Here is an 18,917-nt window from a genome sequence, read left to right on the forward strand (position 1 = left end):
GACACCACCTCTGGCCAAACCAAGAAGTGATTTACTTTGCATGGTTTAAAGCCTGGCCACAAACAGGTGAGCAGAGTCCTCCCCTAGGGACTTCCATTCTCATCATTTTCAAACTCCCTTGGTCATCTTGAGCATTTTCTGAGCTTCTCAAATCAGGCTGGCCTTCCCCCAGCCTTCCTGCAACAAGAGCCGCTCCTGGTTATCTACCCTTCTGCCTGCCAAATGGTGTTCACAGCTCAGCCAGTAGCCCTGGCAAGCGCCGGTGCATCAGCTGTCATCCATGCTCCCCGTCAGGAAGACCACTGTTGAGGGCCTTCCCTGACACAGCACCACACTCCGGGCATGGGGAAGCATGGAGCCCAAACACCCACCCACCACAGGCAGAGAAGTCGGCTCCAAAGCCCAGGTTCGCCATGAGACTCCAGATGGCAGGCCTGTCTCCTCTGCAGCGGGTTCCTCACCTGCCTGGCCACTGTGGCCAGTGACCATCCTACCTGGGGTCTCTGCTAGGGTAACCTCGGTGCCAGCCTGGTCTCCTGCTCTTCTGCCCCTACCTGGACATCAGTTCTATATGTGCAGCATACACTTGGACCTGCAGGCCCAGACTTCCGGGCAGACACCCTGTCGGCCAGTCCCACTCCTCCCTCTAGCCCTGTGTCTTGAGAACAAGCTTCTTGAGCCCAGATGTTCTCAGCCTCTGCTCTGTTGAGAAGCACGGAACACTTCTCCACAGGGGTCTGCCCACCACCCACCCACAGCTGCTTCTCTGCTCTTCCCCTGCAGATGCAGGGGCTGCGATGTCTTCTGCCAAACACGGTCATCTCATCTCCCAAGGGGATATTTACCCTCAACACAGCTCAGCATCACAAGGTAATAAAGCTCGTCCCCAAGAGTCGAGCCTGGTGTTAACACCCCTTCACTGGGATCAGCTGCTCATGCCTCGGGGCCTGCTTTGTCACCTGAAGTCCAAGAGGAGCAAAATTCGAGGCAAGACAGGCTCTCATACTTGCTCATCCACCCATTCATGAACCTCTCATCACCAGGCCAGTCACTGTGGCTGCTGCTGGGTGAGCATCACAACAGGAACCAGGATGTCCCTGAGAAAGCCCCCAGGTCCCTAGGGGGACAGACAAGCCAGTAGGTGGACGGGCAGGGACAGAGAGCCTGGCTAAGTGGGCAGGAGACAGCCAGCTAGTGCCAGGGCCCAAGTCCCAGCACTGACACTACTTGCCCTGGTCCCACCCTGATTTCCAGGTGAGAGGGGAACAAAGCACCATCTGGCCCCAGCTGTGCTCAGTTCCTGCCGGGAGCTCAGAGACAGTCCCTGCTCCTGGCTCTCAGCTGCTTCTTCCCAGTGAGCGCAAACAGGGCCTGCAAGCTCTCCATCCCACCCTGAGGACCGGCTCCATCTGTCACCTGGCAGGGGGCACATACCACCTCCACTCACTGTTGGGGACAGCGGATTCACACCACACCTTCGGGAACCTGGGGACCCTCCGTAGCCTTCCCTGAAGCACAGGCAGGGAGGCCTTCACCATGTCAAGCTGAAATGCATGCGGCCTACCCTTAGCAGGCAACAGCTCCAGGGGGAGGGACAGGAACCAGGGAAATGGCTGCAGGTCCGGATCTGGTGCAGACAGGTGCACTGCCAGGGCACACAATGCATGGCCGGCATTGTCAGAGCCCAGGCTCTCAGGACTCACGGCTGTCATCGCAGCACGTGGGACCAGCAGGACCATGTAGTCCCCTCCAGACAGACAAGGGCCATCCCTGAGTGTCACAGTTTCCTCTAACAGTATTTGCACTCAGAGCGTGGGTTCGTGTGGAAGGCTGCACAATAAGCTAGATCAGGGCAACATACGCATGCTTACTCTGGGCCTGGATGTGGTGAAGGCGCTCACTTCTTCAGGGCACCATCTGCAATCTGAAGTTGCTGTGGGCTTTCTTACCCTTCCATGACACCAGGGTTAAGCTGGGGACCCACACATTTGCTGTGGGAGCGGAGACTCCCTCCAGATGAGCAGGGTTCCTGACTCAGCTGTGCAGCTACCTTCATTCCACAGTGGCAGCAGAGAACATCACCCCGTCTGACCAAACCCAGGCTCCCTGTCCACACCACCCAGCTCTCCTTCAACCCTGAGAATATGGAGCCAGGGGTCAGGGCAGCTCCTTGCTCCCCTGAGGAGCCCTGGAAGGGCTGCAGATACAAGTGACAATAGCTCCCCGATGAACCACAGCCACACCGGGATCCCGGGGACAGAAAAGCACCAGAGACACTGCAGACAAGGCTGCAGGGACCATTGCGGAACCTAGAAGCCACCAGGCACAAGCACCCCGCCCCCCCTTCCCATGGCAGATTCATGGGAGATCTGGGCTCAGAGAGGGCACCTCGTTCTGCAGCCTCACACTTGACAGCATACACTGGGAGTGCAGAGCCATGGAGCGCCGTCCAAGGCAAGGCCACACCAGGCCCATGATGCTGGCCTGACCCTGCTTCTGTCCCCTGAAGCTCACACAGCCTCATCCAATATGCAGGCCTGCACCTGCTGCTTGGTGCTAAACACCCAGTTTTTAAAAAGAAATACAAGACACAATGCCCCTTTTTTTTTCCAAAAAATGCAAAATTTACAGAGGAAACCAGACCACGGCTGTATGGACAGTGAGCTGCTCGCGCTCTTCCTTTGTCAATCCCCCTCCGCATTGGCGCCTCTGGGCGGGTGTCTCCTACTCTCCCCCGTGCGCTATCGCTCCCTTGCAGGCAAAGTATGGAAATGACAATTTAAGATAACGTATAATAGAGCTAATCTTTCTTCTGAAGATAAGATTTAAAGCACGGAGTCACTGCACATTTGTGGGCTGTGAATAAATATAAAAATAACCAATGCAATCTCAGAAGCAGAACGCTTCTTGCAGCTCCCTCACTTATAGGAGCTTCTGAATGATGTCTGCTTCTCACATACGGCTCCTTTTTTTCTCCAGAACCTAATTGAGTTTTGCTGTTTCCATATTGTCTGTTTTCAAGGCGGCCTCCTCGGATCTTACAATTGTCAACAAGCAGACAGAAACCTCCAGCCTAACTTAACGAGTATGCACGCCTCCTGCTGCTGCGGCCGCCCCAGCCTGCCCGCCTCCAAGCTGCCCGCACGAGTGCATGTGGCCCATGGGGCTCCAGGCTTTAAAGCCAGCCTGGGCTTTGAGGAATGGAAAATTCCCCCATAAACCATGAGAGGTTTGAGTCTCATCTAGACAGACATGGCTCCAGAAACCTCAAATGGCTTGGTTTCATCCTGCTTTCCATTTCACCCAAAAAAAACCTCAATCCTTCCATAGTCTCCTCAAGAGAGACTGAGTGGGCTTGTCCCCTGGCCCCACAGGGGCTCACTCCAGGCCCCTACCCAGTGGGGAGCACAGGCAGACATCTCAGGCCCCATATCCCCTGTCGATCAGGACCTCCGTGGAGCCCCCAGAAAGGCCAGCCAACTCCACTGTAGCCACAGCCAGCCCCATACCCTGCCCCAGGCATGTGAACAACAGCGCACAGGGCTGCACTCAGTGTCTGAAGAGTGACCCTCAGACATCATTATATGTATGGTCAGAGTATAGGCTCTAAAGAAGTGTGTTTCTCTGTTCCCTTATGCCCAAGCTGCATCGAAGTTGAGAAACATTTTGCTTTCTTGTCCTATGATGAAGTAGGCTCATAATCTAGATGAAAATCTCTCCTGGAACCAGTCGTTTTATCTGAGGATTTTCATAGAGATGTCACATAGACAGCACCAAGAAACAAAATGTGGACAAGACTGAGATGACTAATGATCCCAAGTCCTGATCAGAAACCAAGAACACCAAACAACTGGTGCCAAGACAGGCTCAGGGGTCAAGGACAGACCTAGTGGTCAAAGACAGGTCCAGTAGTCAAGGACAGATGCTCAGTGGTCAAGGACAGGTGCTCATGGTCAAGGACAGATGCTCAGTGGTCAAGGGCAAGCCGAGTAGTCAAGGACAGATGCCATATGGTCAAGGACAGATACTCAGTAGTCAAACAGTAAGAGTTTCCCTGAATTCCTGTTGATCATATGATGCCCACAATAGGACCACTGCCCTGAGGGAGCTCATGCACCAACTGGGAAAATGAGGGGCCACCCAGGAGGCAGCATAAGACCAGGTAAAGCTGCCAGGGACTCTTACCCACGTTGGCCAACGTCAGGTGCAGCCAGCCCTTTACCACTGTGTAGACACCGATGGGCTTGACACAGCCAAATCTGGTCACATCTCCACTCACCACCACATCCTGTTCATATTCAGTCGCCACGACCTCAAGCTCATGCAGGACCTGCACAGCCGGCCGTCCTTGGCGGAGGAGATGCTGCAGAGGAAAAGGCATCAGAGGGTAGCCGAGGTAGAGCCCATCTTCTACTGAAAACCTACACTCTTGATATTGGGTCTTTCCCACAAATTCTTCAATTAAGTGCACCCCAATTCACCCACTGAGAAAATATCATGGATGCACAAACAGGCCTGGCAGCCACCCTCCTGGAACCCCTTCTATGGGGAGAACAATGGGAAACGAGCAATAGAAGAAGGCTGAGCAGACCCCATCTCCCGGTCAGTGAGAGCTTCAAGAAGGAGGTATGAACCAGGCCGGGGATGCTAAGGGCACACTAGGCCCAGGGTACAGAGCAGACCCCCCACACCCGGGGCCAGGAGCATCAGGCTTCAGCATGGCTGAAAGACAGGTGAGGCCTGGTTGTGGAGGTCCACACGAGGCCCAGGTTGGTCAGAGCTGGCAAGAGCAGATCCAGGACAGGCCTCCCAAACCCAGTGCTTTCTGCTAATCCAGTTCACCCCTCAGTGCCCTGCCTGAGCCTGTCATAGTGAGGCCTGCAATGGCCTCTTCCTGGGAGGCCTTGGGAAAGTCACCTGACCTTTCAACTAGTGCTTCCCACTCACAAATGGGCATGTGGAGGTCACACAAGCATCCCAGCTTCTGGAATTCTTGCACTTCTACTACAGCAAACATGCCCAGCTCTGGGAGTGGAAGTGCCCCAAATGACCTCTCTGTAGTGGCTCTGGCAGCTTCTGGTTGCTTCAGGAGGATGAGGACCTGGCCGGACTCCCCAGCCATGCACCCGCCTACTCTGCATGCCAAACCTCCCACACAGGCACACCTCTGACTCAGAACCACACTTCTGACGAGTTCTCATCTGGGGAGGGCAGAGAGTGACGGTAATAAGCACAAGCTTCCAAGTCAGAACTGGGCTAAAAGGCTGGGTCTGCTGTGGTCCGCATGACCGTGGGCCTGTTTCTCAGCAGCACATGAAGACAGTGCAGTACGACTGGGCTGAGGACACCATCCACGAAGTTCAAGAACAATCAGATGCTGTGGCAACTGTCACTATTGTCCTAACACACCCTTGTAGCCTTGGGAATGAGCTGAAGATTGGGCAAAATGTACGTCCAGATGTTCACTGCAACATTGCTCATGGGGAAAAAAAAATCACTCAGTGCCCAGCAACGAGAGCAAATGAGACGAGTCCTGGTGTATCCATACCTTCCAGAAAATGTGCCTAATGTGCCTACCCAAGGCACACAGCTAGCTCAGCACCTGGAGTTAACAGGTGGTTCTCTCTTCTTACCTCATCTCCCATCTCTTCTATATAAATTACTAAGGTAAAGGCCTTAGTTTTAAAAAGTAAAATTTAATTTTAGTTTATCCAAGTTAAGTGTCAATAATCACAACAGCATTTGTTTCAGGGGCTCTTTGTGGAGGACAATCTAGAGTAACGTCATCTCCAGGGACACAGGGACACCAGGCTCTGCAAGGGATGAGGCAGGAGCCACAGTGGGTCCCAAGGTCACATGGGCTCCTCTCTGCCCCTGCAGTGCCCTTCCTCCCCTCACTCCTACCTCCCTCTTCCCTCTACTCCCACTTCCCCCTACTCCCTCCTCCCTCTATCCCTCCCCATCCCTCCTCCCCCATTCCTTCCTCCCTCCACTCCCTCCATCCACCTTCCCTCCTCCCTCCATCCCTCCTCCCTCTATCCCTCCACTCCCTCCCCTAATTCCATCCTCCCTCCATTCACCCTCCCTCTTCCCTCCATCTCTCCTCCATCCATCCCTCCTCCTCCCTCTATATCTCATCCCTCCTCCCCCACTCTCTCCTCCTTCCATCCCTCCTCTTTATCCTTCTACTCCCTCCTCCCGTTTTTTCCTCCCTCCATCCCTCCTTCCTCTATCCTTCCTCTCCCTCCTCCCTCTTTTCTCTCCTCCCTCACTCCCTCCCCCCTCCATTCCTCACCCTTCCCCCCCCATCATCCCCTCAATGCTCCTTCCATTTGCTCATTCCCAGCTACACAGCACCATGCCCACGGTGGGGGTCATGACTGCACTGAAGATGAAGAGCAGTCCCATTCCTACCCTCTAGAACTTTCACCAGCCAGCATCAGAGACAGACAAGCAATGGCCACGATGACCCCCTGGGGTTGTACGGTGACCCAGAAAGGCCCAAGGGACCAGGGTAAGGAATGAGAACATCAGCCAATATCTGCTGGGTGCTCACCACGGGGGACCCCTGCCCTCACTCCTCCTGCTCCCCTGGGGGCATCACTCCTGAGGGGTAGACACTGAATCGGGTGGAGGAGGGATGGTACAATCCAGGTTAGCCCTCAGAGGGAAGAGGGGAAGCTGTGTCCTCAACCACCTCCGTCCCACAGCCGGGACATCTCGTCCCCAGTCCCTAGCCCAGGAGCTGCCATGTAATTACACTGACCCTCTGGGTAGAAGCCCCAGGAAGAATCTTAAATTAACATATGGATTTAGGTTTTAGTGTAGGAGGAAGATGGAAAGCACAATTAGAGAAAGAATTAGATTCTAATTACAATTAGAAAAGCAGAGTTGAAGTAACAGATAGCAAGCACCAGGTGATCTCTGCACACCCAATCGATGACTCATCCTACCCTCTGTGGGCCAGGCCCCTGCTCTCACTGGTGGGGGGCAGAGGCAGAAGGGGACTGCACCTGTGGTCAGTCTGTAGGAGGAGCTGATGACTGAGGAATAATCTCTAATTACACAGCTGAGACTCTGGGAAAATCTTTTCCTTTGGGGAAGGACGGACTTTATGAACAAAGACGTCAGATGACAGCCCACACTGGACGAGAACCAGCAACTGAGCAGACCTCCCCCCCGCCAGGAGGGACACCCCACCCTAACCGGCCCGCTGCAGAGCACTGCCACCTTCATCTGGACGGCCGCAGATCCCACGAGCAGCAAGGAGTCTCCATCCCAGACGTCGATCTGGAGGGTCTGAGCAGCCAGGTAGTGGGTGAACCAGCGCTGTTCTCCGGGTTTCAGGAACCCAGGTTCCACCAGGTACTTGAGTTGAAAGCCAGGTGCCCCTGTTCAGAGAGGCCCCGAATGAGCCCAAAAGTGATTTGAGTCATTATCATCTTTACATTTTGAAGAGACTCCTGCTGTGGTCACAATCACTAATTTCTGCTTCCATCATAACTACAGTTTAATAAACACATTAATCAAAAATATCATAAAACATCCACACTTACAAAATACAGAGTCGTATCCAGGAAGTCTACATTTCTTTCCAATACATACAATGAACTCCTCCCAGAATACCCCAGGGAAGAATCTTGTGAAACAGTCTATCCTGAACGGGGACAGATATCCTGACGGGGCTGCCCAGGGAGGTCATTATTCTGTGTGCAGGGTTTAAGGGGAAACATGGTCTGCCGTCAAAAGTGGGACAGCACACATGAGCGCGCGCGCGCACACACATGGAGCTCAGGCTGAGCTGCCCTCACACAGCACCTCCCAGTGGCCACTCCCGGCTACCAGGTCATCTCTGAGACAGCTTCTCCAGGTGGCATCACCCTCGATTCTAAATTGACAAAAACACCACTAAAATCATTAGTTACAGTGCAGAGAACAACACAAACATTTCCCCTTCCCATCAATAACCTATTTTCAGGGGCACCTGGGTGCCTCAGCGGTTGAGCATCTGTCTTTGGCTCAGGTCATGATACCGGGGTCCCAGGATCAAGTCCCACATTGGGCTCCCTGCATGGAGCCTGCTTTTTCTTCTGCCTGTGTCTCTGCCTCTCTCTGTGTGTCTCTCATGAATAAATAAATAAAATCTTAAAAAAAAACATATTTTCAGAGCCTCTGACGAGTAGAATACTAGCGTTACTCAGCATTGGGAAGTGCGACCCAAGTCAGTCTCTGCCTCCAGCCACCTCAGCCCCCCCGGGGCGGGGGGCACACAGTCATGAACGTCCCCTCTCCTCTCAAGACTAGAACAGTGCTTCTAGTTGAAGGAGGGAAGCGGGTTGGGATGGGACACAGCACTGGGCACTGAGGGCCTCTCATGGGCCTGCGGGATACTAAGCCAGGACCAGTTGCCATAGGCCTGGCTCTGACCACAGTGAGAATTCACAGGGACACCTCATTAAGGGAGCCCAGCAATAAGGAATCAGGAAAAAGGCTCAGAGAGGGGGTGGCAACGACATCATGCAGCGGCAGGCCAGTCCTTAGTATCACATCTCCAGTGACCAGACAAAAGTCACAGGGCCAATGGAGGCCAAGGACACCTACCACCCTTGCCCCAGTGCCACCTACCAGCTGAGACCTAAGTGGCCTGTGAAAACTGGTCACTCTCAGGACACCCCCTAAATAATGGGAGCCAAGGCTGGCTCCTTAGATGCATGGTGAGGACCAGACAAAGACCTATAAACACCCAAGACCCTGCTCATGGCCTGAATGGTATGGCACCCCATTCCAGGCCCACCTGGGCTACAGGAGAAGGAAGAGCTCAGCCACTGGCTTCTACACTGGTCACACTTCTGATTCGAGGAGACAGAACAGGTTTGACCTCTGTGGGCCAACTTCCCAAACGATGCCTACACACACCAGCCCTGGGAGCTCCATACTCTACCTCCAACATCCCCCAGATCCACAGACTCTCCATCCAGAGTTCTACTTGCTCCCCGGTGACGCATGTCCCAGATGGACCCTCCATCCTTCCCACACCAGCTCCTTGTCACATCGTCCCAAAGTACTTCCTTGGCACCAGGCCCTTGCAACGCCCTTGCTAGGCTGGCTCCAGCTCCACCACCACTGCATCCACTCAGCTGCCTGGTCCTTTTGACACACCATTAACTCACACTCAACAAATAACTGCAGTGCCCCCAGCATGTGCACCAAGCACCACGCAGGGATAACATGAGAGAAGAGGACAGACAGGGAGGGTCCCCACCTGATGGAGCTCATGGTCACAGGATAACACACTCAGCCCAGAGCTAATGGCATGCTGAGTACCTGGGGGAGGCATGTGGGGCTGTGGGGGCCATCCTGGTCTGGGCCCAGCCTCAGGGCTCTCATGCTGGAGGCTCCCAGTTCCTCCTGCCACAGGCTTGGGCCCCTTTACTTCTATCCAGCTCAGACAACCGGCTCCTCAGTGGTCTTCCCTGAGGTCCACACTCCCTGCAGTCCATCCCACTACACAGCCAAAGCATCTGCAAAGGGAACCCTGTGTCATCTCCATCCTGCTCAGAAGTGAGCAATGTTACTGACCATCTACTCACACAAGACAGACCTCAGGGGCAGTGGCACCTCCCCAGGGTCCACTCAGATTCCCAAGCTTACCTCCCTCACCCCCTCTCAAATACCAAGCCCCAGCCCAGCTGGCTCCATTCTGAGCCTCAGTCCAGCCACACCCCCACATCCAAGTGTGGTAGGTGCTCTTCCTCCGGATGGATGGTCCTCAGTCTCCATCTCTCCTTCATGACCCACAAACACCCCTACTCTGCGAAGGCATCCACAACTTCCACAGATGACAGGCACTTTATAACACTATGGTCTACAATCCACAATGAATATACAGCAGCTGGGAATATCTACACACCATATGACAAAGCAAAAATCTAGAGACGCAAGGAGAAACAGATAAAAACATAATAATAGGAGAGATCAACTAATCACTTTGTTTTCAGGGCAGGCCTAGTGGGCAATAAACAACAGCATGGAAGGCCAGCTGAGATAATCCATCACATAGAGCGTATACATGTACATATGACACCATTCCCTGCTAACATTGAATATATCTTTCGAGTCTATCTGGAACATTAATAAAAATTAACTATATACCTGGCCACGAAGAAAACCTGAATATGCTCCAGAAGGTGAAAATAACACAAACAATATTCTCTGAATACAATGCAACAAATTAGAAACTGGAAACAATTTTTTAAAAACTGATTTACAGTTTACTTTTAAATAACTTGATGTCAAATGGAAAACAAACTCCAGGGCAGCCCAGGTGGCTCAGCGGTTTAGCACCACCTTCAGCCCAGGGTGTGATTCTGGAGACCTGGAATCGAGTCCCACGTCAGACTCCCTGCATGGAGCCTGCTTCCCCCTCTGCCTCTGCCTCTCTCTCTGTCTCTCATGAATAAATAAATAAAATCTTAAAAAAAAATCCAAACAGATTTTCTACAAAATAATGAAAATACTACTTATCTGAATCACCAAAGCATAAAGCTGTAATCAAAGGAAAATTCATAGCCTTGAATACTTTGCATCCACAAAAACAAAAGAATAAAATAAGTGAATTAAGCAACTCAAATTAGAAAAATAACACTGAAGAATACAAAAAAAAAAAAGGCAAGAAAGATAAAGATGAATTTTAATTGGTTAGAAAATAATAAAAGAGCAAAACCTGCATGAGTGTGTCTTTGGAGAGTCAGGGAAGCAGGAGTGAGGACATGAGAGGATGTCCATATCCCTGTCCCATGTCCCATGAGGGCACTTCTCCCGAGGTTAACCTGGATTCAGCAGAACCCCCATAAAGGGCTAACAGGTTCACATGGAAAACCAACCCAGCCAGAATGTGGGGTGGTAGTGGGGCTGCAGGGAAGAAGAAGCATGGAGGGAAAGCTGTAAGTCAGAGCAAAGTTGCACCTCTAGCTCCACAGCACACCTACTGTGTGGACAAGTGGTCTAATGCAGAGCTTGGCAAACCACAGCCCACAGGCTGATTCAGCTGTAAGCTAAGAAGAGCTTTCACATTTTTAAAGGGTTGTTAAAAAAGAAGAAGATTCCAGAGAGAACATATATAACCCAGAAAGTCTGAAATATTTACTATCTGGCCCTTAACAGAAATCAGTCTGCCAACCTCTGGTCTAATGGAACAAAACATAAAATCCAGAAATAAATCTGAGCCATAAAAAAAGGGTATAAGGTAAGGGTGGCTCTCAAGTCACTTTAGAAAAAGATGGACTTTCTCATAAATGGCATTGGGTCAAAAGGACAGACGTTTGAAAAAAAGATAAACCTGGACTCCTATGTTCCATAGCACAACAGGACAAACTACAAATGGACCAGAAGTCTCATGTAAAAAATGAAACCTATAAGGCCCCTGGAGAAAATGTGTGTGAATCTCTTTATGAACCAAGGAGAACACGTTCGCATCCATGACTCAGGAATTTAGAAGCAATAAAACTAAAGACTACCACATTAGATGGCATAACAGCAAAATTTTATGGGGTATCTGCAAGTCTCAGTCTCAGGGTTGTGGTTTTGAGCCCTACCCTGGATGGAGAGATTACTTAAAAATAAAAATCTTGGGATCCCTGGGTGGCTCAATGGTTTAGCGCTTGCGTTCGGCCCAGGGTGTGATCCTGGAGACCTGGGATCGAGTCCCACGTGGGGCTCCCTGCATGGAGCCTGCTTCTCCCTCTGCCTGTGTCTCTGCCCCTCTCTCTCTCTCTCTGTCTCTCATGAATAAATAAATAAAATCTTTAAAAAAAAAACTTTAAAAATAAAACTTTACATAGCAAAACATACCAAGAGCAAAGTAAAAATGACCAAAACAGGAGAACCTATTTCCAATTTATATCACAGGTAATAGCTTATCTCCCCAAGAAACTTCCCAAAATAAAGGACAGAACAAAAATTGGATTTAAAAAATGGGAAAAAATATGAATAGAGGTTTGCAGAAAGACAAATATCCAAGATGCTCAATTTCACTCATTATAAGAGAAATGCAAACTAAAACTTCATTAAGATCTATCTCACATCGATCAGATTATACAAATCCCAAAGTTTATGCCACATTTTGTGGGCAAGGCCCTGAGGAAATAGGCAGCCCCATGCGTTGCAAGCGGAGCTCGGAAGGCCACTGAATGACAGGGGAGTGGCTGACGGCTACAATCTGATTGTTAGTAACGCCCCCCAAACACATGTCCACACACAGAGAACATGTAAACACAAGGTTACGAGCTACTACATTATCTGAAACTCAAAGCCTGAAAGCAGCCTGAACGTCCATCAGAAGGAGGTTGACCTGAATCAATCACAGAGCACATGCCCAGTGCCAGACAATGTAGCTGTGAAAACAGTGCAGGGGGTCCCCACATGGAGTCAAGCTCAGGACAGAATGTTAATGGAAAAAAGCAAAGTGACAAAAGAGCATATTTGGTATGCTACCTATTGAATAAGGAAATAAGGAGAAATAAAAATATATTTGCTTACTTGCTGAAACAAACAGAAACATCAGAAGGAAAAGCCAGAAACTGGAAGCCTGGTTACCTCCAGGAGGCCACGCAGGGGGCGCATGGTCTAGAGGGTACAACGGTTTTAGACTGTGAGCCATGTAAATATTCCAAGAAATTATATCAGAAGGGAAAGAAAGCCAATAAAAAATTGATGACAAATTGAAATAAATGAATCTGACTGAATATCAAATTGGTAACAGCTCCACAGAGGAAAGCATGAGCTGCAGGGATTCTGACATGCTGAACTAACTAAGTCCCCAGCGGGATGTGGCTCCGCCCCAGAGAATGCCAGAAACCTCAACCCTCTTCACTCAGCACGCGTGCCCTTGGCAGTAACACTGGCAGTGAAATTCTAAAAGTACATTATAGAAATCATAAAGAAAGCAAGTCATATGATCAGGAAGCATGATTTTCAGTATAAGATGGAAAAGATAAAAATAAATTAAGGAAAAAACCCTAAATCTGAATTAGAAATATCAATGTGAACTCATGTTTGAATATATATTCTCCAGCCCTGCCCAGGTAAAGGCCTGGAAGCAAGGCCATGCAGGACCAAAAGTAGCCCAGCCCTCGGTCTCCAAAAGCAAATCCCATGCAGGAGAAGCAGCTGGTCCAGGTCAAAGGCAGAGGAAGTCCACAGGAGCCGAGGATGCTGGGCCACCCAGAAGGCAAGGCCATGCCCAGGCTCCTAGGTTAACCAGGCCACCAGCAGCCAAACAGAGGGGAAGCAGTAGTAATGAATATATCACAGTGAATAGATATCAGAGTGATTCAAAAGCCAACACAAGAAACAAAGAAAAAAGACATATAAAACCTCAACTGTTACCACCAGAGTAACTGTCACAGCTTCTGACTCTGAAAACTGGAAATTAAAGGGAAAGTATCAAACATTTGCTCTGTTTTGGAGGATGTATATATAGTTCACTCTTGGTTGATAAGGGAAAACTGGTTTTTTAATAAAAGAATGTCAGTGAATAAAGGGAAACCAAATGACAAATTAAGAAAAATTACCATTACAAATTCCAATTAAAAACCTGGCCCAGGGGATCCCTGGGTGGCTCAGCAGTTTAGTGTCTGCCTTTGTCCCAGGGCCTGATCCTGAAGTCCCACATCGGGCTCCCTGCGTGGAGCCTGCTTCTCCCTCTGCCTATGTCTTTGCCTCTCTCTCTGTGTGTCTCTCATGAATAAATAAATAAAATCTTTAAAAAAAAAAAAAAAAGACCTGGCCCAGGATGTAAAGAAGTGGGTAAAAGGTTGTTGGGTGGATATTCACATGAAGCCAATGACTGGCCGGAGTAGTCCGTGCTGAGAGCCACGGGGAATGGCCCCCTGCCCCCCAGAGGGATGAGGGGCAGATAGAGCCAGCGCCCTGAGGATAAGAGGCCTGACCTCCACACTGCTGATGAAATCCAGGCCCCGGGGGAGCGTCAGCCCTACCTGCCCGTGCACAAGCCCTTCGGGGAGAAACCAGCAGATGCACACAGAATGAGCGACGTTCTATGTGACAATTGGTCTGGTACCTTCCAATGGCCACTGTCCCTGGGGAGAGAATGCAGGGGACTATTCCAGATGAAAGGAGCTTGGGGAGGTAACTCCCAGCACAACCCAGGACCCAGACTGAATGTTGGAGTGAAAAAGTCACTGTCACAAGCGTACAAGGAAAAACCAAGAAAGGAAACAGTGAGATCCCTCTCATCATCAGTATGATGGAGGCTGGTTTTCAATAGAGCCTATTGCTATGTTCAGAGGCAAACCATCACCTCGCCTGCTACTGACTTTCAAATGATTGAGGGAAAAAGATGAACAGTTAACTCAAGCATGTCCAATGGCCCAGACACGATCTCCATGGCAAAGGACATGGGACTGGATGCGGAGATCCACCGAAGAAAACGCAGGCAAGGCAGCACCAGATGGACCCAGAGGAGGGCTGGCAAGCCCCAGATGAGACTTTAGCCCAGGGGGGAGGGAGGTCTCTCCGATGACAGCTCAATGACTCCAGCGCCCTTGCTAAGGAAGGTCGCTGAAACACCAGGAGGAACAAGTTAGAAAAATCCAACTCCAGGCCTGAAAGCAAAAGACACGAAAGGAAGGAAGGTACCATGTGTGTGGAGAACGGCCCACTACACACCTGGACCCCTGGAAGGAGCAGGGGCACCAGCGAGCATGGAAGCCCTAGGGGCACACCCCCGTCCTAAGGAGAGGAGGTAACAAGAAACAATTCTGCTCACAACCAGGAACACCGAGAACCAGGAGCCTCGGGCAGAGGCCACCAGACCCAGGGCGGCAGGTTCCAGAAGCTTCTGTTCAGGAGGCCCCCACGTCTCCTGCTAGACCAGATCTACTCCAGCAGATGTGCCCTGGGAGAAACTGCTTGGCAAATTGAGTAAAGATGAACATGTGCGACCCTATAGCAATTTCACTCCTGGGCACACCCCCAACACCAGTGCAGGCACATATGCACCAGAAGAATGCTCACCACAGCATTATTCAAAAGAAATAAGCTGGGAACAGGGGGTGGCGCAGCGGTTTGGCGCCTGCCTTCGGCCCAGGGCATGATCCTGGAGACCCGGGATCGAGTCCCACATCGGGCTCCTGGTGCATGGAGCCTGCTTCTCCCTCTGCCTGTGTCTCTGCCTCTCTCTCTCTCTGTGTGTGTGTGTGTGTGTGACTATCATAAATAAATAAAAATTAAAAAAAAAGAAATAAGCTGGGAACAATACAAATGTCTATGGACAACTAATCAGATAAATGGTGTGCAATACTCAGACAGAGACTTCTATACAGCCAAGATAAAGGACAAACTACTGCCCCACACAACAACCTGTGTGGACCTCATAGACACAATATCCAGTGGAAGTAAGACTCGGAAAGGCACACGCAAGATGATCCTATTTCAGTTCAAAACTGCAGGTGCACTGGTCTACAGGGCCAGAATTCAAAGAGTGGTCACCCCTGGGGAAGCCACCGATGGTGGGAAAGGAGAAGGCTGGGAGAGGCCTGGGGATGGGTCTGCGGCCCTATCTGAGTGGGCTGGTGATCACACAGATGTGTTCACTGTGTACAAGTTACAGCTGCTATAAAAACTAACTCAAAATGGGTCACAGACCCAAATTGAAACACAAAACTTAGACGCTCTTGAAAGAAAGTAGAGGACAAAAATTCCAGGTGTGGTGACGAGTGTTTACCTCTAACACCAAAGACACGAACAATCCATGACAGAAATAATTGATAAATTGGACTCCATTAAAATTACAAACCTCTGCCCTCCGAAAGACACTGGTAAGACCGTGAAAAAGATGAGCCACAAGCTGGGAGAAGATATTCGCAAAGCACACATCTGATAATAGTGCAGGCAGGCAAAATATAAGAAGGATCTCTTAAAAAATACAACAATAAGAAAATCCATTCTACAAACAGGCAAAATATCTGAACAGACACCTCCCCAAAGAAAGACTCATGGCAAGCAAGCCCATGAGAAGATGCTCCACATCACACGTCATCAGGGAAATGGAAATAAAAACAACAGTGAGATGTCACCATGTACATATGAGAATGGGCACAATCCAGAACGCCATCAACACCAAATGCTGGGAGGATGTGGGGTAGCAGGGACGCTCACTCACTGCTGGCAGAAACGCAACATGGCACAGCCACTCGGGAAGACAGTTGGGCAGTCTCCTACAAAACCAAACATACTCTTACCATACAACCGTGCAGCCATCCTTCTAGATGTTACCCAAAGGAGTTGGAAATTTATGTCTACACAAGATCCTGAGCAAAAATGTCCATGATTGCTCTAGTCATAATTGCCAAAAACTGGAAGCAACGAAGATGCCCTTCAGTAAGTAAGCAAATGGATGTCCATCTAGACAGTGGAGTATTATTCAGCACTAAAAAGAAATGAGCTACCAAGCCACAAAAAGACATGGAAGAGTCTCAAATGTGTACTACTAAGTGAAAGAAGCCAGTCGGGACAAGCTATATACTATATAATTTCAAGTGTATAACGCTCCAAAACAATGAGGACAGAGGAGGGGGTGACGGGGCAAAGAGGTGGAGCTCAGGGCATATTTGGGTGGTGAAATTATTCTCTACGATATTGCACAGGGATACAGATGCTCGGCATTTGTCAAAATCCATAGAAGGTACACCACCGAGAATAAGCCTTGTGAACTCTGAGCTTTAGCTAACAACAAAGCATCAACACTGGTTCAGCAACTAGGGGAGCTTCTGGGGCAAGGGGTGGATGGGAACTCTGTACCCCCAGCTCAATTTCTCCATAAACCTGAAACTGCTCTAAAAAGTAAAATCTATAAATTTTTTTAAAATTCGGAGAACTGAACACTGTGTTGCATGCATGTTACATTTCATTAACAAAAGAAAATATATCCTAAGTGAGACTCTAGTGGGGCTAGGCACTGAGCTATGGGGACCTGAGCTGGGGCTGCTGGAGGAAGCCTAGCCCCAGCCAGGTGCCCAGGCAGTGGGGTGGTGGACCTTTGGCTGAGCCTCATCAGGTAAGACACTGAAAAGAACTTGTTTTGGACTTCAACTTAAGATTTTTGGACTTCGAGTCTTAATCCAATAATGACAAAATGTGATTTTGGAGTTTAATTTCTTTGGACTTCAACTTACAAGGAAATTTAATTTTTGGACTAATTTCTCTCTGGGAAATTCCTAATGGAAAGGATTTATATTTGAACCAGGAGTACCTCTCCATGGTTGGCCTTTGAATTAAATTACCTGAACACTATTCATTTAACCTCATCACAGAACCTCTGGTGAACCACTCCAGATAGAGCAGATAGATGGGGCTGGGAACAGGAAATGGAAGAGGAGACAGTTTCTCAGCAAAGGTGCCCAGGAGCCTTGAAATCGATGCACTATTGTGATCCATTTCAGAGCCTTCTGGGAGCATGAGCTAAACTGTCCACCAATGGTCCCCCAGGAGCATCAGCAAAGGGAAGGCAGTTGGTTTGGGACAAGTGGTCCCAGGATGGTTAGGAAACCCAGGGAGTTGAGAAAAGAAAACCTAGAGTATTGCAAGAGAGCATCCTTAGCTGGCCACACACTTCATGTAGTGGGGACCCCCTACAGTCACCCTCTGCCCAGCACGTGCCTCTCCCAGACCAAAAGCAGCTCATGCATGGGCTTGAGGGTTTGGGAAAAGGAACAGGGCCTGAGCTGTGCCCCCATCTCCTCTCTCTTTCCAGATTTGTCTGCAGGAATCCAGGATGCTGGATCCTCAGACATGCAGGAGGCGAGGGCTCTACCCCAGGGTCTGTGGCCAGGTGGTCCTACCTCTGTCGGCAGCAAAGCCCATCTGATGAGGTGAGCACCAGCAAGCACACCCAACTCTTGGGCTGACCAGTGCCTGCAATAGCTCTGACCCTCTTGACTGATTCTGACCTTGGACAAAGGAGAACAGCATAACCTGCTGTACTTATGACTCCCCCACCCCAAGCCCAGACAAACTCTGTCTACTACCTGTTTTCTAAGCATTTATGCTTATTTTAAAATTTCTCTCCTTCTACTTATATTGAATTTGTTCTGGTTGTTTTCTTCAAACTTCTTGAGTTGAACAATTAGATCAGAATTTTTAAAAATACTTTCTTCTTTCCCAATACAAGCACTTAAAGCTGTAAATTTCCCTATAAATAACATTTTACCTGGATCTCATTTGTTTTGCAATATTTGCAATATGATTTTGTGATTCCGTTTTCAATAACCATTCTTATTTTGATTTCTTCATTGACCCACAGAATAAATAAAAGTATGCTTTAAAATTAAAAAAAAAAACTAGCAGTTCAGAGCCTTTTTAGGGGAGGGAGTGGTTGATTTCTGACATGTGGTATTACAGTCAGAGAATGTCATGCCATTCAGATCAGATACTGGTCTCCTGGAACATGGTGATGCCTGCACCATGGCCTAAAACATGCACACGTATACACGACTGATTAGTTCTTGTAAATAAGTCTCAAGCGTGCTTGGAAAGAATGCACATCCTCTTAATTGGTTCTATAGGTTTTATAAGATTATTTTTTTAAATTGTATCTTATTACATCCTTGATTATTTTCTGCTTGATGCGTCAATTCACTGGGAGGTTCATCACCTTCCACAACCATAGGTTTGTCAATTTCCCCTTCTAAAGTCTGTCAATGTGTCAACATTTCTTTTGTGTTTTGAAGCTGCTTGTTGGCAGTTCACAGGTTCAGAATTATTTATTTTCCCAGTGATTATTGTCTTGATTATATTTAATAGGGTTCTTTATCCTCATTACCGCATTTGCCTTTTGTCTCTTTTGTCTGATGCTAATGTCACCAAACTACTTTCACTTGATTATCATTTTAATATGG

The 18,917-nt window shown here is 49.3% G+C and overlaps 1 protein-coding gene across 17 annotated transcripts in view; it reads right to left on the reverse strand.

Annotated features, from left to right (window-relative positions):
- Positions 1-18,917, reverse strand: part of NPHP4 (nephrocystin 4) — a 118,296-nt gene that overhangs the window by 16,666 nt on the left and 82,713 nt on the right. For all 17 annotated transcript variants that reach the window (XM_072731108.1, XM_072731115.1, XM_072731112.1 and 14 more), the window contains 2 exons: positions 7,231-7,391; positions 4,186-4,363 (listed from right to left, as the gene is read on the reverse strand). In XM_072731108.1, the coding sequence (XP_072587209.1) occupies positions 4,186-4,363; positions 7,231-7,391 (339 nt within the window). The remainder of the gene's footprint in view (positions 1-4,185; positions 4,364-7,230; positions 7,392-18,917) is intronic.

The sequence above is a fragment of the Vulpes vulpes genome, chromosome 12, assembly GCF_048418805.1.
Source record: "Vulpes vulpes isolate BD-2025 chromosome 12, VulVul3, whole genome shotgun sequence".
Taxonomy (NCBI): Eukaryota; Metazoa; Chordata; class Mammalia; order Carnivora; family Canidae; genus Vulpes; species Vulpes vulpes.